This window comes from Chaetodon auriga, chromosome 8, assembly GCF_051107435.1.
Source record: "Chaetodon auriga isolate fChaAug3 chromosome 8, fChaAug3.hap1, whole genome shotgun sequence".
Lineage (NCBI taxonomy): Eukaryota > Metazoa > Chordata > Actinopteri > Chaetodontiformes > Chaetodontidae > Chaetodon > Chaetodon auriga.
The window spans coordinates 25,404,711-25,427,669 of record NC_135081.1 but is presented as its reverse complement, the minus strand read 5'-3'; the positions used below and the strand labels follow the sequence as shown (position 1 = coordinate 25,427,669).

Below are 22,959 nucleotides of genomic sequence, written 5' to 3'. Positions count from 1 at the left end.
TATATTTCTGTGAAAGCTGCCGGAGTCATTTCCATCAACCTCTCGTTCCCCTCTATCACTGTTTTCCTCTTTTCCGCGCCGTCTGTATCCTTTTTTTCTCCCTCCATCAGAGATTAGATGTTGTCACTCCCCGTAGCCTCTCTTCTTCCTCATCATGCTCTCCTTTGCCTGTATTATTCAGGATTTGATACACTGTCAACATTGTCATTTCTCTCTGCCCCTCTTCCTCCTTTCTAGGACTTCCCACTGCTGAGACTGGACGATATCGTGGATGAGCAGTCCAACATTGTGGGTTTCTCCATGTTTAACACCACCCATCCCTTCTATTTGGAGTTCATCAGGAGCCTGAACCTCTCTTGGAGGGAGGGCTGTGACCTAACGTACCCCGGCCCTGCGGTCAGTCTCATGGACACTTGAGTGTTCAAGCATGCGCACATTCAGAAGTCATTCTCAAAGCTTTGTTTGTATGCCACGTAGCATTAAGCTACTTTATTCCTCACTCTGATTCATGGAGCAGTTAAAGAGATTCAGCTAGTCTTTTGCTTGTGTTTAATGGGTATTGATGTATCCATCTGTGTTTCCTCCCCACTGGTTTGCTCATACCACACATCTTTCCTCTCTCTCTCCTCGTATTTTCCCTGCCTCCCTCCCTCCATCCCCGTTAACCATTCCATCATCTCTGCTCGCACCCCTCTCCTCGTTGCATCTTCTCCCTCGACTCCTCGCCTTTGCTGGCTTTGTTTCCATCCCCCTCCCTTGCCCTTCTCCCCCTCTACATCTCTCTTGTTTCCTCTCCCTCTTCTCCAGCTCTCGTCAGCGCTAATGTTTGATGCGGTGCATGTGGTGGTGGGGGCGGTGAGGGAGTTGAACCGCAGTCAGGAAATCGGAGTGAAGCCGCTCAGCTGCACCTCACCTCAGATCTGGCAACACGGGACCAGTCTTATGAACTACCTGCGAATGGTAAACGCTTGATAAATACGACATGTACTGTAAAATCACCCGCTGATATGCACGCTCGTACGCATGACACATCATCATGAGAAACATCGGTAAGAGAGCGCTCGAACTCTCAGTTTAATTACGTATTCAATTATTTAGATGTCTGCATTTGAGATTCACAACCATTGTAACGTCTCCATGTGTTATCATCATACTCACGATGTTTTTGCTCTATGCTGGACTACAGCTAACTATTATTTTCATTATTGATTAAACTGATGCTTTCATTTATTAATCTATAAATCATTTTGTCTGAAATTCTAAATAAATAATGAAATGTCAGAAGTTTTTTGCAATGTTAAATGTGAAAAAAGTAGAGAAAACACCATTACAATTTCCCAAAGCCTACAAGGTGACGTCTTCAAATTAGAGCTACAGCGATCACTTGAGCTACCAACAATTTATCGGCAACTATTTTAATAATTGATTGATAGTTTGAGTCATTTTAAAGCAAAAGATGCCAAACATTGTCTCACATTGTCTCGTTCTGGACTCCAAAATGTGAGGATTTGCTGCTTGTCTTTATTGTACGTCACGGTAAACTGTCTTTATGAAACATCTGAAAATGCCAACTTGGACTGAAGGAAATTCATTAAACAAAAAACAAATGATCAGATTAATCGATAATAAACATGATCTTGACCAGCAGCCCCAATATTCAGTCAGAGAAAAGTAGAAATCGTCAGACTTGAGAAGGTTCAGTTAGAACATGTTTGGCATTTTTACTCGAAAAATGACTCGAATGATTATAACTTATTAGCATTATTGATTAATGACTCAATGCAGCTACATTCTGTATCACCCTCATCTCATGTTGCATGTAACGTCTGTCTCTTGTTGCTCTCTGTCATCTCCCGCCTCTGGTCGTCCGTGTGTCTCTCTCATCGACGACCTGTTGTCAAGGCAGCCCGGGCCCCATCCCTCATTGCCTGCGCACCACCGGCCCGACATCTGCCTTTGTTAGTCAACATCATGGTGTGCTCCATCTTCAGCACTGTGCCATTCATCATAGATCTCGCTAACTGTGCCAGCATCTGGGTTTTGGAGAGGCAGAGCTGAGCTGTGAGGTGCAGTTCTGAGTCTTATTAGGAAGCCATTGACTCGTTTTGCTGCTCTGTGTCGCTCTCTTTCTCCGAGCTGATCCAAAACCGATCGTCCCTGTCTGGTCCAGCCTCAAACACTTACTCTGCCCCTCGAGCTCTTTCTGTGTTTTTGTCTTCCACCTTCTTTTTTACTCCTAACCACCTGTTTAATGATAATGGATAAAGGAAAGAAGAATGTTTGTGCAATACAATATGTGACATTAGAAGTTTTTCTCATAAGAATACTGGAAATAGTACTTTTTAGGGCAGTAGGTTTTTATAATCTGTACAAATGTACATAGTCGTTTTTCTATTCTTTATCCTGTACACTTTAATACTTGCTGGCTGTAACGGCTGAATTTCCCCAGCGTGGGATCAATAAAGTCTTATCTCGTCTCTTATCTTGCTGTATATAGAAGATTGCCTTTGTTTATTTTTCGTTCATCGTTTCTACCTGCTCCCCTCTCATTTTCTTATCCTGCCTTCTCTGCTTTCCCTTCCATTCTCACCTCACGCTCTCCGTCCGCCTGCCAGGTGGAGTATGATGGTCTGACAGGGCGTGTGGAGTTCAACAGCAAAGGTCAGAGGACCAACTACACCCTGCGGATCCTGGAGAAACACCGAGGAGGCCACAAAGAGGTCAGGAGTCACCTGTTAGCATGCAGCAGCCAGGTCACATTGCCCATAGGCTTTGGGTTAGTTACAGGTCGCTCGTCTGATTTCACAATGCCAGGGGAGGCGTTTAACACTGAGGTCAGCCTCATCACAGGCTCCCCTGATAGTAGCCAAATATATTTACTTTGTGAAGTTGGTTTGATGCGTTTCACCTGACGGCACTGCAGCGTAACCCGCCATCAGACGTGAGTCATGTAGTAGCTGCAGTTTGCACGTTTGCTTCATCTGAAGGCCTTTGGAATACATTAGCTGCTTGTGCAGTCCATCAGTTTCATTTCATTTAACGGAGCGGTTGCTAATTTTACAGCAGGTCTGCGGTATTGATTCCGGTGTAAGTATCGTTCTCAGTCTTGTGAATGGGCTCTGATGTTTGGACTGTCCCAGACGTTTTGTTTTTCCTTCTTCACATTTGGATGTTGACTTGATCCTGATCTAAAACATACAAACATGGTATTTTATTAACGGTTGATTTATTTCCTCCACACGGCTACAAACAATGACATTAATTTGTCGGAATCAGTTTTTGTATTTGGCCTCAAGCTCAGTACAGAGTGTACAGGATGTGCACATAAATCTGCATTACTGCTCGTCCTATATGTAATACTGGATATAATATTTATAAGGACTCTTAATGGAGTTTATTTTCGTCTTTGTCTTGTATGGAACTGCATCAGGTCTTGCAGTTGACCAAGATCAGACTTAAGTGGTCGGTTTCTTAGAACATCTTGAACTTGAACTGAAATGTCATCATGTCGAAAAGATTATTAGCATACCTGCTCCTTTTTTTAACACCCTGCAGTGTCTTGATATTGTTATTGCTCATGACAATATGGTCAAATCATGTTGTTGTTCACATGAATGATTTGTTTAAAGTGAAGATATGGCTTGGAGGAGAAGTGAGAAGTTTCCAAAGAGTCACAACAGATTTGTTAAGGGTAGATGGACAGTGTGGGAAACCAAAATAAAATGTCACCAGGCCCAGCCAGCGAGGTGCTGAGGATCATTCCGGTGCATTATTCTGTCAGTGCAGACTGCGTTTTCACCTGCATCTCAAAGTCAAGCTTACATGAAGAGTCACTGCAGATCCAGACTGAGGGAATTAATTGTCCTTCTGAACTCCACTGAAGACCAACACTAAATGCCACCTTTAACCAAAGTTAGAGCTGGATGTTAACTCTGTGGGAGAGCTCGGTTATGGTAATTAACACTTAAACTCTGCCCACCTCTGTGCACAGCGGCACCCTGTGCCGTAGGCAGGCAGTGGTGTTTAACAGGGAAAAGACCACTCTTAAATGTCAGGGCAGGATAAAGAGTGTCACTGAAAAACTGTGATTCCGTCTGAGGAGTCATTACCTCTCCTCTGACCTATTGAAAGATGTACAGTAATATCTTCCTCTGCGAGCTGCGGTTCCACCCCTGCACACTAGTTAGGTCATAATCACACACTTATGTACCTAAGCGACTTTACTGTCTCCATAAAATGAAAATATGTGAGCTGTTGCTTTATGCAATTTAAGAAAGGTGTTAGTAAAGGAAAACAGGCACGGCAGTGAAACTCATGATCGTGAATGCTTTCACTTTGCCGCCTTGTCTCAGCTCATTGCTCTGCTTGTAAACAGCTTTTTAATTTTTTTTCTTTTTTTTTCTTCAATGCATGGTGCTATAAGAACGCGCATGGCTCTAATGAGGGCAATTAAATCAATGTGAATATTCAGTGTGTAACAGTATGGATAGCAAAACAAAGCATAGAATATTCAGCATGCAGCGTTACCTGATAAAACAGACCAATAAAGTTAATGCACTCACTGAAATACTTATTTGCTCTACGCGGTGTGTAGTCTGTCACAATAGTGAAACAGTTGCAGTGAAGTTTGAGCGTAACAGTACATTATTCATCCTACAGTAGCCATTGATTTTCCCTCGCTTTCCCTCCTTTGTTAGATTGGGATCTGGTACTCCAACAACACCCTGGCAATGAACTCCACCAGCCTGGATATTAACGTCTCGGAGACGCTGGCAAACAAGACGCTCATTGTCACCACCATACTGGTAAGGTCACATTTACCTTCTGGACCGGCACGCTGGCGGGGTCAGAGTTGTTTTCGTGTTGCTGTGCAGGCTGTGCCGTAGCTCGTGCTGTGTTGTGGTCTGTTTCTGCTAATTTTGCTGTCACTGTAGCTGTCATAGCAACTGACAGAGCACTGAGGGAGAGATGTGTCACCAATTTCAAACTGCCAAAATCCTGGACAGAACACGAGGAGTCGTCTCCTTCTGGTTTCCATATGAGCAGTGTCATATCAGAAAATCAATAAATCCCTTACATGACGCTGCTCCATCATCTTCACGTCGGCCTAGACCTGTAATAGCACCTGGTACAGTTTCAGTGGCCAAGCTGTGGTCCCTGAATGTGTCATCTTTGGCTCTCTCAAGTCATTTGAAGTATTTTAAAAGAGTACTCCAGCAGTTTAGCACTGGACCTCAACAATGTTGGGGGACTCACAGGAGACAGAATATAAACAAACCCAAAAAATTGATTTCGCAGAGGTCAAGATATCCTGACGTTCAGTCCAAAGTTTTGGTCAAGCTCCAACACAGCTGAATCCTACAATTCCCATGACGAAACTGGACATATAGAATTTTTAATAACAGACTCTAACAGGTCAGATTCTGCCTGTCTGGTCAAGTCCTGTGCCTTTAAAACTCAATGCCTCCAGTTTATATGCACAACAGTTCTGACAGACTGAATGAACTGATTTTGTGATGTGATGAATAAACTTAATTTGGTGTTTAAAATTGGTGGAATTCCCTTTCAAATACCTTAGATTTCATTTGAGTGGAGGCTGGTGTGTTAGCTATGTTAAAGGAGTGGTTCAATATCTGGGAAACACGCTTATTTGTTCTCTTGGATGAGAAGATCGAAACATGTCTCATGTCTGCACAGCAAATACGAAGCCAGACAATCGATATCCCTGCTTTTGAAACATTGCATTTCACATTTCAGTCAGTAATGCTGGATTTTCTTAGTTTTGGTTTCAAGCCCCTCATGTTTTCCCCCCATGTTCAGGAGAACCCATATGTGATGCGCAAAGACAACTACCAGGACTTCCAGGGAAATGACCAGTATGAGGGCTTCTGTGTCGACATGCTGAGGGAACTGGCAGACATCTTGAAATTCTCCTTCAAGATCAAGCTGGTGGATGATGGGCTGTACGGGGCTCCAGAGCCCAACGGCTCTTGGACTGGCATGGTTGGAGAGCTGATCAACAGGGTGAGCGCTCTCCCTCTCCCTCCCTCTGTTCCTCTCACTCTCTCTCTGTCTCTCACACACACACCAGAAACGAAGAAACATGCTCAAATGTTCCAACCCGAGTCTCTGCAAACAGAAACCTACAGTGAACACACACAAATTCACACACACACACACACACACACACACACGCTGTAGCCCCAAACCACAACTCTGCTGTAACTTCCCATGTCTCAAATTGCCCTCAGAGGGGAGTAAGACTCTTATCTAGGACAAAAGCTGACTTGATAATTCCCCAAAAGAGAGTGGTAGCAATGCCTAAAATTGTCTGCACCATCTTTCCTCGCAGTAACCCTCCTCCCTCTCAGCCTGCGCCCCCTCTTTCTCTCCCAGTCCAGGCCGAGCGCGCCTCTGACAGACACTCTGGTTGAAGCAGGCTAATGAGAGCCCCTCTTTGCTTAATTACCATACGGTATACTTCAATTACCAGGCTGTGGTCCCTGTGTGGGGCCTGAAACACTGGTGCTCCCCCAGCTCTCCACGCTTCCTCTCCCTCCTTGCCCTCCCCACTGCCTGATCACTCAGCTCTAATTAGCAGCCCATGTTCATCAATTAGCTTTTAATGGAAGAGATGGAGGGGAGGCAGAGCGACCAGAGACCTGCAAGGTTTTATACAGGTGCAAAGACCAGCCACCTAGTGCTTACTTGCAATTAGCCTCATTTGGATGGTGGATAATGTGTGAGTGTGAGTGCCAGAGGGAAAGGGACAGAGTGCGCGTCTGTATGTTTTTCCAAATGTGTTTTCAAGTGCGTAGTCAGACTTTTCATTTTTCATTCGGGAAGTCAACATTTTATACAAACAGAGCTCTCTCCTACCCGCTGCAGCATCAAGTGTCTTTCTATTTTTGCACAGTTACCTGACCGCTTGTCGTTTTTCGCTCTGACTCTCCTCCACTGCCTCTATCTTTCTCTCGCCCCCACGACTATCTATCTGCCTATCTGTCTTTGTCAATCCCACAGAAAGCTGACCTGGCCGTGGCGGGCTTCACCATCACGTCGGAGAGAGAGAAAGTTATCGACTTCTCTAAGCCGTTCATGACCCTGGGGATCAGCATCTTGTACAGAGTTCAACTGGTGAGGGTGTTATCTGGGGCTGTAGGGCGCCTGCTGGGTGATGCTCGCAGCAGATCTTGTGTTGGATTTCATTTCTTTTGTTTGCTCGGCTTTTAAAGCTGGCAGGGTCACACAGAAGACGACGGGTTGCACTTGTTAGACGAGTCTTAACGAATCAGACTGAATATTACATAAGAGTTGATCTCATCTTTTGAAGCCGGGGTGTGTGTTTGTGTAGTACGCTGCATGCTGCATCCACTGTGTCCACAGTGAAATTTATAGGTGTAATTTAAAATGCTCCATAAGTGTTTTGTTACTGGGTAACAGTGGCAGCTTTACATTGCTAATGAGGTTTTGGGTCTAAGCCAAGTATGCTTCAGCAGTAGGCATTGTGAAACGGAGCGTTTATGGATTGTAGCATTAGCGTATCAAAGCACTGCAGACTTACTATCAGAGTGCAGTGAGGACACTGCCCTCCTGTGGTGCAAAGGGGGCTCTCCCCATCTGTGCAGACAGGACTCCTTGTCTTTTAACACACTGTCTCTTCCTGTCTGTCTGTCTGTCTCTGTCGCTCCATCTCTGAACTTCTCTGTCTCCTCTTCTATCTCTCTGCATCAGGGTCGGAAGCCGGGTTACTTCTCCTTCCTCGATCCCTTCTCCCCAGCTGTCTGGCTCTTCATGCTGCTCGCCTACCTGGCTGTCAGCTGTGTGCTCTTCCTGGCTGCAAGGTCCATACTTTATATCGCGCACTGCACTGATAGTCTGCAGCTCGCATCTGTGCTCTCTCACCATTTATCTTGTTGAACATGAGTCGCCTGTCACATAATGGAATTTTTTACCTTACACAACCTGCTGCAGACAGCTTGACAGGGATCGAATGACTGATTGGTGCTGACTTGAATGATGTGACAGATGTGCATTACTGTGCTGCAATCTGACCTCAAGGTCATTCTACTGTACCTGTGTCTCTCGATCAGGTTGAGCCCCTACGAGTGGTACAACCCTCACCCGTGTCTGCGGGAGCGCAGGGACATGTTGGAGAACCAGTACACGCTGGGGAACAGCCTGTGGTTCCCAGTTGGAGGCTTCATGCAGCAAGGATCAGAGATAATGCCCAGAGCCCTGTCCACCAGATGTGTTAGTGGGGTGTGGTGAGTTACACAATGGTTGAGTTTGTGCTTGTGTGCAGTTTAATGTGTTGCCTCACTTGGATGTTTGACCTTCAACAAAAAATGTAAATTGTATATTATTATTCAAAGCAGAGTATATTTATCTTTAAACATTTCTGGAGAAGAACTTTAGGCTTCCCAGATGTCACATCAAGTGTTCAAATTTGATATATGGTGTTACATATTTAATTTACACGTTGCTATAATAATAATAATAATGATATAAAAAGGTATTTGTATAGTACAAAATCAGAGGTTTACAAAGTGCAAAATAAAAAGAAAAAAAAAAAGAAATGCTGAATGGTTGAAAAAGATTAACATTAATACAAATTAATTAAATACATAAAAGGAAGGACGACACATTTGAACACATCAAAATGATAAAATGGCTGGTGAACAAGATTATATGTTTATTATTGTTTATTATTGTTTAATCCTTAAGAAGTCCCCCAGGTGATCTTCCCGACAGTCTGCTGTACCACGATATGAAACCTTTGTGGTCAAGAAATCACATATTCCAGGATAAAAGATGCCATCCGTAGTTTTCATCTTAGACTTCCTCCTTTGTCTCCACCTCGCAGGTGGGCGTTCACCCTGATCATCATCTCCTCCTACACGGCCAACCTGGCAGCCTTCCTGACCGTTCAGAGGATGGAGGCTCCCATCGAGTCTCCGGACGACTTGGCCGACCAGACCAACATTGAGTATGGCACCATCCACGGAGGGAGCACCATGACGTTCTTCATGGTACGCCCCTCTGCGGCTCTGCTTGACTTTATGTGTGTTCGCACTCGTGTGTACGTGTTAAACTCTGTTCTTCTAGGATTCACTCTGGAATGGGACGGTTTCCTAAATTGCAGCTATAGCGACAAAAGTTTTTGCGTTGTGTGTGTGCATGTGTGATTTAGTGCAGCGTTTTTGTCTTTATTGCCGCGCCTGGAGTGAGCGCTTGTCCTCATATTTGCTACTATATCTCCGAGTTCCTCTGCTGTTTTCTTTATGGCTGTTTGTGTTTGTGTTAAGTGGCTGACTGCCTGTGTTTGCTTATGAGAGTGCTTCCGGCATCTGTGCCGGCATCTGTGTTTGTCATAGAGCGTGTGTGTGTGTGTGTGTGTGTGTGTGTGTGTAGGTGTGTTTGCATGTGGGAGTGTGTGTAGGTGAGCGTATAAAAAGCTATGTATTTGTTTATCAGTGTGTGTGCATGGGAAATGGCTACGTGCCAAATTGTGAGTGTGTGTGTTTTGCCTTCTCGTGGTGTTTGTACATATTGACGTTATAAGAAAGAGGGTTTGTATTCGCCTAAATAAGCCAGTTTCAATGCTACAGTACATTACTCCTCTCAGTGCCTAATCCACACACACACACACACACACACACACACGTACAATACACACCCACGGTGTTACACACTGGCTGCCTTCTCTACCCTTTTCCTTTCTTCTCGCACAAAATAAACAGAGATACAACATGTAATTGTACACTTAATCCTGTTTTGGAGGTTGCCATATTTTGCTAAGTGCTGAACCACCTCCTGTGTGCTGATTTACCTCCATCTGTATGAGAGATGATGCATCAGCTACACCATGAGCGAATAATCTGTTGCCTTGATTCATGTCGCCTTTCTTCCCTCTGCTATTTTCTCTCCCTTTTCCCTGTATTTGCCATTGATGTCTTGACTGTGCTTGTCGTTATTCACAATGGATTCTCCATTCTGCGTGTACGTCCCTCCAAATGTTTATCGAGGGTGCATCTCTCTTCCTCTTTTCCATCTTCCCTCTTTCATTTTTATCGACCTCCATTTGATTTCGCCTCAGAGACAGATGATAGGACACGCTCGGAGCCTGGAATGTACAAACACGTGTAGTCGGTGTTTAACTCCCGTCGCTGTGCTCCCATTCCTCTGCAGAACTCGCGTTACCAGACCTACCAGCGGATGTGGAACTACATGAACTCGAAGCAGCCCAGCGTATTTGTGAAAAGCACAGAGGAGGGCATCGCCCGCGTGGTCAACTCCAAGTATGCCTTCCTGATGGAGAGCACCATGAACGAGTACCACCGCGGCCTCAACTGTAATCTCACACAGATCGGAGGCCTGCTGGACACCAAGGGCTACGGCATCGGCATGCCACTGGGTAACTGTCATTTTACAAACAGAACACATGTTACAAAGTGCTTGAGCTGTAAACATGTGGGAAAACCTGCAAATTTGACCAATTACGTGAAGGAAATGACATCCTGATAATAACTGATTCATTAGTTCTTTGCGTAAACTTCCATTATTCCAGTGTTATCTCATCATCAGTTAAACAAATCTCTCACTGCTTAAGATGTAATCATCAAGTTATTAGAGATAATCACTGTGTGAAGCTACTATTTGACAATCTGTTTTCTTTTTTAGTGTATTTACTATTTAGAGAAATACAGTATGTTATCACATTCGATGAGTTACTTTGATGTTGTTACCGAGTTGCTGCTATGATGTACACTGAAACGTTGCTGCAGCATGCAGCTTGCAGACCTCCGTCACAGGTTGCATGTGTTAGAACTCAGTCCTAGTAACCTTCCTTTGATTGACTGCTTCATTTGAATACTTCATTAAGACCCAGTGAGTGTGTTCCATATTTCACCAGAAAAAAGCAAATATCGGAAAAAAAGACAACATACGATGCAGCAGAATTTTGATTTTCTTATTTCCTCCCCTGGTAACCATCTCACAACCCCTTAGATTAACCTTGCAGGCCCCTGTGGGGTTTTTCTGAGGAGCAGCTGAGTAAAGTGATTGAATTTGCAGGGATATTCCTGCATTCTTGAGCTTTGTTTGCCTTCAGAAACGTGTCAGATATCCCTCCCTGAACATCAGCAAACTAATCATTTACTGCAACACAACTAGTGGGACACAAACGCTTCAACATCAACGTTAAGATGAGAATAATTAGTGTATTTCCAGGGGTATAATCATATTGTATGTGCCTGTTATGATCAGTGGTGTCACACAGATTTACTGTAGTTAAGATGGCATATATAATTAAAATTGTGTAAATGCTGCTCTTAAAGGACCTTCTTAATAAATCTCATCAAAAAAACCCTCAGTTGACTATGCAGAAACACCTGCATGAGATCAATTATGCTAAACAGACACATGTAGTAGCACTGATTGGTGAGAGATTACATCTGAAAAATGTCTTGTACGTGGTTGATTTATTTTTTATCTCAGGGATTAGTAAGTATTTGAACTGGAAGTAATGAACATGCAGTTAATTGCTTTTCCACACGCGTCCAGCTCCTCTGAAGCTCCTTTTTTAGCACATAGAGGTGGTGTCAGTGCATCACAGTGATCTGTTCTAATGAAGAGGAGGAGGGCATGGCTAGAGAGAGGAAGGAAAAGGACAGGAAGTGAGATGCGACGGGCCAAAAGTGAGGAGAAAGACGAGGCAGAGTTACTGTACATCAGCCCGGAGAGGAGGAAGAGGTTTTGAGGCAGAGACCAAAGGGAGAAACATTTAGATATTTTGTTAATCCCAATAACAATAATCCCAACTAAAAAACATGTGTTCTCATTTAGCTCTTGTTATAGTTCACTTTAAAGGAAACTTTGACAGCTTTGCTAAACACACTTGATGGCTTTCTTGCCTGAAGTTAAAAACAATCTGAAGTGCACTAAATGTGAAGCTACAGACAAGAGACAGTTATCTTAGTTTAGCATAAAGGCTGGAAATAGTGGGGGAACAGCTACTCTGGCTCCGTCCGAAGGTTAATAAAACACAGTTTTATAGGGAGTTATGTGCTGGACTGTTTCTTGGAAGGGAACAATGGGAATCTGAAGTCAACAAGTCTGCATCTTGCTGCTTTTGCATTTCAGTTTTTCTACAGATAAACACACAGAGAGATGTAATGTGTTAATTAGTGGGCTTTTTAAGTGCTGGTAAGCTGAATTTACTTTCCATTTAGATAGAAGCAGTCGAGGTTTTTCCAGCTAAGCTAATAATCTCCTGGCTGTAGCTTCATATTTAACGGACAGACATGGGAGTAGCATCAGTCCTCTCCTTTAACTCTCAGCTAGAAAGCAAATAAGCGTGTTTTCCAAAGTGTGGAACTGTTCCTTTAATTCACTTTGATGAGCTCACACATATGCAGGAGGCTTATTTATCATCATGGTATGGAGGCCGGCGTGTGCTCGTGGAGCCGGCAGTTCAGGCTCTGCAGTGGGGAATGAGAGCATTGTACTTGGAGATGGTTTGTCGTGGTGGGAAGTGATTTGTAGTGCCTCTGTGAGGATAACAGCTAGAGCAGGTGATGATCTGGGTTAGTGCCATCTGAGATCATTTTCCCTGCTCTGTCTCCAGGATGTTTTGGGGTAGTTTGGGTTTCATTTGAAGAAACACTATCCTTGTTACAATTCACAGACCACACCAATTTCCTTGCAGAAAGTAGTTCCAGTGAAAACTGTTTGCAGTGAGCTCTGCTGATTAACTTCACGGCTCGATAACATTTCTGGGGTAACTGAGAAAGCATATTTGCAATTTCCGATGAACTGACCCTTCAAACCTTCCCATTCTTTTCTACTGTATCCCCTTCGTAACGTGCTTTGTATGCTGTCTGACCGGCAGCCGCACCACTGGCTCTGTCTGGTTGTAATCTCGCTCTTTATCTCTCACTAATCCTCCCTTTATTCTCGCAGTGAGATTACTCGTAACCATCTCCAGGCTGCACCGGCAATCCCTTCTCCGTTTTCTCTTATTTCTCCTCATTTCGTGTTTTTCTCCCCCTCTTCTTCTGAAATATCCCCTCTCTTGTTTGGGCTCTTTCGCCACACCCTTTCCATCCCCCACCGCTTGCTCTTATCCCGCTTTCCTGTCATTTGCCAGGGTCTCCGTTCAGAGATGAGATCACGCTGGCCATCCTCCAGCTGCAGGAGAATAACAGGCTGGAGATATTGAAGAGGAGGTGGTGGGAGGGAGGCCAATGTCCCAAAGAGGAAGACCACCGTGCCAAGGGTCAGTCGACCGCAGCTGTCTGTCTCCTCTCCCTCCTTCTCTCTAATGTCCTCAGTAATAGTCTCCTCACTCTCTGCTACAGTCCAGCTAATGGCTAATGTCTGACCTAATGTCCTTGTGAAGGGTGCTTAGCACAATCTACTTTACCAAATGTCTTGTGTTTGTCTCAGGTGGTGTGTAATAGGACTTTTATTAGCCTGAGTGTGTCTGTTCATGCTTATGTGTTAAATGTGTGTGTGTCTCTATAAACGACAACGACGCCTTGCCTTGGAATCTATTCCGCTGCTGTCAGATCAGAATCTCTTTTGAAAATGGTTTTGGTAGCCCTGGGAATAGATTTCATACCTTACTTTTCAGCATCACTGAGCTTCATCTGTACAGTGTATCTGCGTTTCAGAGCCACATAACTCTGGCATTCACTCAGCCACTTCATCATGCGCCATTTACATTTTTTAATGCAATTGAGAGAGAGCACTCCTGCGATTCAGTATCGCACTCCGAGATGCTCGCAGGAGACAGATCTTAAAGCAGAATGGTCAGAATTGGAGCTGCAGAGGCTGACAAATCCAGATTTTCAGTCCCTTGTATGAGTCAAACTCCAAAAATACTCAATTGTATGCTTAGACTGTCCTTGAGTGCTAAGGCCTGCGTCTTTCAAACTCCCGGCAGTTTGTCACACAGTGCGTCTATTCAAAGACTTTTGGTCTCCAGATTACAAAAGTGAGGTCACTTGTAGTTCAACATTTGCTTTCTTGCTGAGAGTTGGATGAGGAGATTGATACCATGCTCATGTCTGGACAACAAACATGGCCCTGCAGCTAGCAGCTGGTTAGCTTAGCTTAGCCTGGTAACAAAATCTGGACCTCTACAGTGCACACCATGTCTTATCATATCTGGTTTTGTACAAACAGAGCCAGGCTAACAGTTTCCAAGTCTTTATGCTATGCTAAGCTAAGCAGCTGCTGGGCATAGCTTCACATTTATCATACAGACACAAGAGTGCTACCAATCTTCACATCTAACTCCTGATAAGACAGCAAAGAACCTCTTTACACAGCTGCTGTCGCAGGCTGTGTGAACGGGCTCCCCATGACGAGTACATTTACAGCGAAAAGTAGTGAATTAAATAAAAAAGATGTGTGTAATAGTGTTTGTTTCCTGTGGCCCACTTCCAGGTCTGGGCATGGAGAACATTGGGGGCATCTTTGTGGTGCTGATCTGTGGCCTCATTATTGCCGTTTTTGTGGCCATTATGGAGTTTGTGTGGTCGACGCGCCGCTCGGCAGAGACTGATGAGGTATGCCCCCATACCTGCCCTCGCCGACCCCACAGACACACCCCAGTAGGTTCCCATGGCATCCCGCCAACCCTTTTGATTATGATGTTTTGTGTGTGTGTGTGTGTGTGTGTGTGTGTGTGTGTGTTTGTGTGTGAGTGTGGGTAGACTCAGCTTTTTCCTCCATTCGTACGTGTCGGTCTGTGTGTGCCGTAACACTCGAGGTTCAGTGTGTTATGTGCATGTGAGATGGGAGGAATGTTCAGATATGCGGCGCTGAAGTGCTGCAGTGCCCACAATGAATACAGCAAATAGAGAGTTCGGTTTCACTCTGCATGTCCTGCCTGTTTGGAAGTCAGTGTGCCCTTTACGTTTTTGGTGTTTAACAGTATGGCACTAAGTGTTTGTGAGCTAAACTTGATGGTATGGATAAGCAATATTGAGAAATGCCAATATTTGCTTGCATAAAGTAGTGTGATCTTTTTCCCTGGCATTAAATGTCATGATGTATCTTCTTTTACATGCCTCACATGTACGCTGGTATTCTTCGTTTCCATTTTTGGATTACCTCTCACCCATCTCACTGTGTCTCCCTCTGTCTCTCTCTCAAACACACACCTCCTGTCATCAGTGTCTGTTTTCCGATAATGAGTACTGTTTCTGTTTATGTGAGCACATAACTTTTTATTATGATTTCACCGAGAATGTTGTTTGTCTGTGGTGGACTTGTTGATGCATTTTGTTTGTCGTGTGTGCAAATTACAGTAGTCATGCTGCTGGAATGATAAAAGAAAGACTGTGGGTGTGAAAGTGTGTCTTTCTGTGTGTGTGTGTGTGTGTGTGTGTGTGTGTGTGTGTGTGTGTGTTTACAGCTGCCGTATGCGTGAGTGTGCGTTCGTACATGTGCACCTGAGTTTGCAGGCCTGCCTGTCCGTTCATAGTGCATAGTGTCATAATGAAGTGCCCATAAACTAAACAACATTTTGGTGTTTTGTGTGTTTGGATTGTAATAACTCTCTCTGCTCCTTGGATATTCTCCCATCTCCATGTCCTTCCCCATCACCTCCTCGTTTCTGTTTTCAACCGCCATCCCTCCATTTGTTGATCTCTGTGCCCTCGCTTCTCCTGCGACTTTCCGTTCACCATGCCTTACTGTGTCTGTTCTTTCTGCCTTGTTCGCGCCTTGTTTTTCTTTTTGTTTTGCTTTTCCCTTCAATCTTCTTGTTTTTCCTCCGCTCTCCTGTTTACGTACTGCCTTACCACTGTGTTGTTCTGCTGCCTGCCTACTTTGGGTCTGTGGCGCCCCTCCTACCTTTGCCTCCTTCCCTTCCGTCTTTCCCTCTTTCCTCCCTCCTTCCTTTTCTCCTTTAGGTGTCTGTCTGTCGGGAGATGATCACAGAGTTCCGAAACGCCGTCTCTTGTAAGAAGAGCTCCCGTATGCGGCGCCGTCGGCCCCTCAGCAGCTCGGCGGCCCTGCGCCACCCCACACGCATCGCCCTGGGGGCCCCTCGGCCACTGCGCCTGGTCCGCGAGATGCGTCTCAGCAACGGCAAGCTCTACAGCGGAGCCGGCCCGCTGACAGGTGGAGCTGGAGCAGGTGGAGCAGGAGGCACGGGGCCTTCCGATCTGGGGCCTGGGCCACAGCGGATCCTAGATGATCCTCTGGGGGCCAACACCACCCCTCCTCCACCAGCCCCTACCCCTGTGATGCTGCCTGCCCGCAGCTGCACCCACGTGAGGATCTGCCAGGAGTGCCGGCGGATCCAGAGCCTGAGATCAGGCAGCAGTTTAGGGTCAACCACGACACGAATACCACCTTCATCAGCACCCCTACCCAGGCTACCCCCACCCCCACCCCCATCCTCATCCAACACAGACAGTGAGGGTGGAGGGGGGCCCAGCCCAAGGCGGCTACACCACAGCCCTCCACCTCATTCCTCCCGGCCCATTCCACCTCCACAGAACAGCAACACCACAGACCTACTGGGTGACCAGGACTGAGAGCAGACGCAGCAGGTGGGGTGAGAGGGCTGCCAGTGATGAGGTGACTGAGGAACGTTTGAGCTGCTGAGAGAGACACTGCTTGTTTCCGCAGGTGAAATTCATCGGAGAACAAGAGAGGGAGAGAAGGAGGGCAAAAAAGTAGAACTAAGTGAGGTCAGCCAGTAGAAAACAGGGCGGTTTAAAGGAGATTAAACCGTCACCCTTTCTCCGGTTGAGCTCGAGGCGCACAGATACAGTACCGGCCACGAGCAGGCTGTGAGATGGTTAAGCTTCTGTATCGAATAACAGTTCAGTTTGGACAAATCTGAGCGGGAATGCACATGACCGGATGACGGTTTCCACTGGCCTCCTGTTTCCCTCCTTACTCCCGTCTCACTTCACCTTTAGAGCTGAGGGCACTGGTTTTCCTCCGCAGACTCTTCCCTGGAAGCGAACTGCCCCTCCAGAAAAACGAAGCCTTGTTGGAGGACATACTGTCTCCGTATGTGATTTAAAACTAAGCAACTAAAAGACTTCCAGAGAATTATTTCCTGTTGTTTTTTTCTTTTGTTGTCTTTCTTGTTTTGTTACCATTGTTCAAAGTGGGAATTACAGAGTTAAATACAGACTATGTGTGACAATATGGTGGATTATAACATACTAAGACACTTGACTGCGGCTCGTTGTGTTTTGTGTCCCTCCCTGTGCCCCACAGCTGCTTTTTGGATGGTTTCAAGGAAGGTGGATGAGACAGCTTCAAGACAACGTAATGCAAACAGTAGCAGAGGAAACTGTTGGCCTGTCTGTCTTTACACTGTGCGAGTGTGTGTGTATGTGTGTGTGTGTGTGTGTGTGTGTGTGTGTGTGTGTGTGTGTATGTGCAACATTGTGTTCCCGTAAGTCTGTCTGTAACTACTCAAAATGAGGAGAACCATGTACGCAGCAACAGCACCCTTCTACAAATGTTAGATCATCAAACAGCCACAAAAGAGAGAGAGAGGGAGAGAGAGAGAGGCAGCAAGAGGCTTTGAAATGTGAAATTAATGTCCCTCGTTATCCTGGGTAACGCTTGCCAAGCCTTTACTTCTTTTTCACCTCTGTTCACACAGCGTAGAAGAGATAGAGAGACCAGGCGAGGCAAAGACGGAGAAGAACAGAAAGAGGCGAGATAGAGAGAGGCAGAGAGTGAAAAGGACACTCCTGAATTTGAATGAGAAATCCCTCACTGAACTACTTCCATTATTAGATCTGTCCTGATCTGTTAATTCTGGGCATCTTTTAAGGGGCTTGTTAATGCGCCAGCAGGCTGTAGCTGCAGCTTCCTCCCTTCTCTCGGTTTAACAGACAGACTTGGCCGTTCGCAGCAGAGGCTCCTGCCAGAGTGATAGACTCAACACAGCCTTGTCAATACTGTCTCAAGCTTTTGATCGCCTAATTACTCCCCTCGGTGGCTGGGGACTCATTCAGGAGGGGGTTGAATGCAGGGAAACATGCTGATAAATAGATTGAGAAGAAATACATGCTTTTTTCCTCTGGCTGGGAAAGGACTGTGGTCTCTTTTAATTGTGTTGTTAAAGTTACAGCCTTGCTGATGTGTGAAACTACAACTAAAACAATCTGAACGCTACAGTATATTAGCCACGGTGCTTAACGGGAATACTCTGGTGGATTTGCATGTTTTAGCCCTTTAACTTCAAATGGTGTACACTTCATATTATTGCTGATGATCACTCAAAGCGTACCACACGTTTTCACACAGATTTCCAATCTCTCAAGCAGCTACAGCTTGCACAGACTTGCTTTAGTTCTGACATCATGAGGAACGTTAAAGGCTGGTGACATTCAGTATTTTTCTCATTGTCAACAAATCCAATGAAAAGACCAAAATCACAATAAGTAGCCAAAGCCTCATGTAGCTTATTCCTCTGTGCCATAAACCTCCATTGTTTAAAAACTATTAAAAACACATTAATGAGTCACGTCGCTGCACTGAGTAATGTTTGCTGAAAACTGCGGTGCCCAGCTATTTTTGCAAAAAAAGAAAAAAAAATGTTTTTAATAAAACTTTGTATTTGTGCCCATTTTTTTAAGAGTTGCATCTTCAGTGGGACCAAAGGGGCTTGGGGCAGAGTATCACAAACAGGCTGGGAAGTCAGAGTATTGCGAGAAAGACGAACACATTGGTGGTTTGGGGCTTTTAATGGGATCTGTTGACAAAGAAAAAAATATGCAGTATTGCCAGCCTCTTTAAGTCGGCTTTATTTTATACACCACAGCCTCTCATCAGCGCCTGTTTGTGGGCAGATCAATCATTTTATTCATCCGAATGGAACCAAGAACTCGCTTCCATTGATGTTCAGGATCACAAGTAAAACAGATCAGCTCAGTTTTAGGTCTGTAGTAAAAGAACGAGCTGCAGCCCACTTGTTTACATGAATGCACGACAGCTATCGGGTGTGATTTGTTACTGCAGCGTGATTTCCCTTTAGTTTACTCCAATCAGATGTACCTGTGATTACTTTCATGTGCTGCAGCTGTGTTGTCTGTGGTGCGACACCTCTGAAAGGATCCCCTCAGAGCAAATGTAAGTGTGTCATTATTTGCACAATAGCCTATCATCCCCAGATTATTATTTTTATATATGACATCATTATCAAGTGCTGTATTAGCATTTTCTGCACTGCGGGTCATTGACTCATCAGCGTCTCACCGTTCTTTGAATCAGTTACCTAATCAGTTCCCAAAATACTCACTGTGGAGTGACTCACTGCTTACTGAACTACAGGGTGGTTTGATACACATACTAGTTATAGATAGTACGCTTAATTAGAAAATGTCTTTCTGGGGTATTCAAGGAAATGCTGACATCCAAGATTTGAGGGTTAGCTGATGCAGCGTTTTCAGTGGAAGATGTGACTGAATTCCCATCATCCTGCTCAGTGTCCATGTTTGCTTACTGTTTGTCTTTCACGGTTTGATTTCCTGACAGCAGATTTTATGAATGTAATGCTTTTCAGCAGTGATTCTCAAAGCTCCAGAGTCAACGTTTCCTGCCTTCTGAATGCATCAGTTTTTCCTTTTCAGCTTTTTCTCCTGGTTTGAAATGTCAGTTTGCCCATTTATATCACGATCTGCCTCTGGAAACTTCTTGACACCTGTGAGTCTCCTCCAATACACATAAAGTTACCAGCTGCTTTTTTTTTTTTTTTAATCTTTAACTGAGGAGCTTCATGCAACCATCTCATGACTGGTCCACATGCACACGGGTGTTTTGGAAAACAGGCTTTTTCCTACTTTGGTCTCAAAAAACAAAATAAAATCCCATCCACACAAGCATTGTTTTTTTGTTTTTTTTGTTTTTTTTTAATCTCTGTGCAAATGAAAATGCAAAAACACAATTGAAACTTCATCCAGAGCATGCTAAACCATCTGGCTGCGATATAACCCTAAGCCATTTGGCCAATCAGACGCCTGTAAATTGCACCAATAAGCTGACTGTCGGGTCTCATCCAAAACTGGCAACGTTGGCAGCGGGGTCTGTCTCATGGGAGTGCTGGATTATGTAGCAGTGACCTCTGTAGCGCATGCTGACGCCTCTGTTCCCCAACATAGTGGAAGAGTAACGGTACATTTCTAAAAAGTCCTGTTAGCGCCAGCAGCACCAGGCCACGTCTGCTGTTCGGCACAACATTGCCTCATGTAAACAAAGGAGATAACGGCACCCACTCTGATATCACAAGCCAGAAACCCTGCTGTCCCTGATGTAAACACTGAAACCAGAGTTTCTGAGCATCCTCACGTTTTCTGAAAGGTCTGTTTCCAGTGACCTAAAATGCAATTTGTGTGTGGACGAGTTGCCAAAACACACAGGCAGAGCTACATTTCACAAAACCCCCGTGTACATGTGGACCAGGCCTCAGATGTGGCCGAACAGCACGAGTGCGGCAACGAGGTTGGATCACTCACTGCCTTCCCATCCATCCATATTCAGCAGTAATAGGAAACGTGTGAGGTGGCCTGCGAAACCACCAGTTCAGCCCTTTACAAATCCCCTGAAAAAAAAAAAAAAAAAAAAAAGAAGCCGGTTTTGTTGTCTAGGCAAACATTGCATCGCTGTATAAAATTATGCATTCTGCAGTGAAATAGATTTGTCGACACTGTTGTGCTCCAGATAACGAATGATAACATTGTTTGCACACATTATGCTGTTTGCGTGAATGATTGCTGTCAGCAGAAGCAGGCCTGGATTTGACGCGTCTCTTTCTCTCTGTTTAGTTCTGCCTTTGTGTTCAGAATTGCTGACGAGGCAACAGCAGCCAATCAAACTTTACACGTGTAGTCAGAGCACACACACACACACACACACGCACAGATAAACAGAGACACAAGCATCTACAGCATCTTCATTTCTGATTCCCTTGTCGTCTAAGGGCTGTAAACCCACTGGTTGTTCTTGTAATTTTCAAAATTGTCTCCAGTCTCTTTTCCATATCTTCTTTGGTTTGTTCTGTGTAAGATATGTGACAGCACCACATGGCCATTAAGTGGCTATCAACAGCTTTAAACCATCAGCTGAACGCATTTATTAGCTGCAGAGCATGATTGTGGAGAGGCAAGAGGAGGGTACAAACCCTGCAAAGCCAAAATATTGTGTTAATATGAAAGGGAAGGGAGGGTCACAAAACCAGTCAGATGGGGTGTCTGAACGGTCGCTCCACAAGACAAACCTTTTTGTTTACTTTTATGTTCTTTTCTTTGGTATTTTTTCATATTTCTATACTAGTGCTAAATGGATTATTAAAACTGATGATGAATATTATGATTAAATTGTTGTTATTATTCCTATTGAGGAGCAAGAGGTTCTATAGTGTGATTGTGGGTGAAGGCTGTGGGGGTGGGAGGTGCTGGGGTGAAGGTGCAAAGATGTTCTTCAGAGAGATCGCCCTGTTGTTCAAACCTATAGACACACAAACTTCTTTTGGAATAAAAAATACTGAAACAGCCCCACAGTGAAACGTGTCTGCTTTCTGAGCGGGAGCTGAGTGACGTGATTCCCTGAAACGCTGTCGTCGAGCCGCAGATGGAGGAAGTGCCTCTACAGTAATGTGAAAGTACTCCGTTCCTGCATTCAAACTACTGCTAAAGCAAAAGTACAAAGGTGTTTGTGGTGGTTTGTTTTCTTGTGGACTGTGGAGAGGCGTATGTTTCCTGTGGTTCTCCAGGTGGCTTGAGAGCTGGCACCAACACAGCTGGGACTCATCACAATCAAGCACTGCTGACTGCAGAGGACTCGTTGCCGGATTGTTTCCACTGTGTAGTGGTAGAGTTGGCCGTTTACTAGTGCTACCTGCGAGTATAACTTATATTTAGTTTTGTTTCTCTCGTGTCAATCACCAGTTCCTGATCTCCTCTGTCTTTTTCCATTTTGCTCAGTGAGTTCTCCTGCACTGATCTCCAAACTCTTCCCACCACCTGCCTTGAGTCTCCAGTCCACAGCCGTCACCACCTGTGCCTCTACCACCATGTTCCCTCCACACAAGTACTTACACCACCTGAGCTCTGTGAGCTCCAGCGTATGCCTGACCTGCTCTCCACCTCAGTACCTCGTACCTCACCAGCTATTCCCAGGACTCCCCATCTATGAGTTTCCTGCATACCTGAAGCCTCCCTCAATCATTAACTCAATAAATTCCCATTTTACCCTTTCCCCCTGTCTGCGTGTCTGCTGTCGGGTCCAAATCCTGCCTAAACGCAACGGTATCATCAGCAAAATGTATTTGTATCAAAAGAAAAAGTACTTGTTCTGTAGGAAAATGGCCTATATGGCCTGTATGAACTCTACAGCACTCAAGAGAAATGAGAAACAGCAGGTTTCTGGGAAAATGTAGCGCTTTATTAAGCAACAATGGCCACTAACAGAAAGTTAGTTCTGTTTTAAAGCAAATGAAGACAGTTTAGGGACGTGTGCACACGTCAGTAAATTTCAATATAAAATAAATGAAAGCAAATAAAAAAAGGATATTTTTACTTTTGCATTTTTTTTTTCACGTTTTGGCAACATAGTGGCAACATAGTCAGAGCCAGCGACCCTCGACCTGCAGGAGGAGATCAGGCAGAGCAGCTCTGTTTCTTCATGTAAACATGCTTAACCTTTTGTCTTTGGTATAATAAAGCAAACTCAGACTGCAACACCTGCATACACGATTCTGACATGTCCTACACAACAGACCCAAAGCAGGCACAACAAGAAAAAAAACGCTGCCAACCAGCTGTAATAAAGAGGGTTCACGTCGATAAATCTCAGCCACATGGAGCAGACGTTATATTTCACCCATTTTCCTTTTGGTTGTGTAATATTAAATGTTTGTCTTTCTTTTCTTTGTTCCTCTTTGATGGTTTGGAGAAATGTTTTTAACTCTTA

The 22,959-nt window shown here is 44.7% G+C and overlaps 1 protein-coding gene across 3 annotated transcripts in view; it reads left to right on the top strand.

Moving 5' to 3' along the window:
* grik5 (glutamate receptor, ionotropic, kainate 5) overlaps positions 1-21,539 on the top strand; it is a 78,641-nt gene extending 57,102 nt beyond the window's left edge. The window contains exons 10-23 of one of the 3 annotated variants that reach the window (XM_076736707.1): positions 238-396; positions 808-960; positions 2,616-2,720; positions 4,698-4,805; positions 5,821-6,024; positions 7,024-7,137; positions 7,735-7,844; positions 8,094-8,267; positions 8,867-9,032; positions 10,192-10,417; positions 13,151-13,279; positions 14,455-14,621; positions 15,187-15,223; positions 15,927-16,124. In XM_076736707.1, coding sequence (XP_076592822.1) covers positions 238-396; positions 808-960; positions 2,616-2,720; positions 4,698-4,805; positions 5,821-6,024; positions 7,024-7,137; positions 7,735-7,844; positions 8,094-8,267; positions 8,867-9,032; positions 10,192-10,417; positions 13,151-13,279; positions 14,455-14,621; positions 15,187-15,223; positions 15,927-15,979 — 1,905 coding nt within the window. In that variant the 3' untranslated portion in view covers positions 15,980-16,124. Of the gene's footprint in view, positions 1-237; positions 397-807; positions 961-2,615; positions 2,721-4,697; positions 4,806-5,820; positions 6,025-7,023; positions 7,138-7,734; positions 7,845-8,093; positions 8,268-8,866; positions 9,033-10,191; positions 10,418-13,150; positions 13,280-14,454; positions 14,622-15,186; positions 15,224-15,926 lie in introns of all 3 variants that reach the window. The other 2 variants (XM_076736706.1, XM_076736705.1) reach the window with 2 other exon arrangements.
* Positions 21,540-22,959: the final 1,420 nt, after the last annotated feature.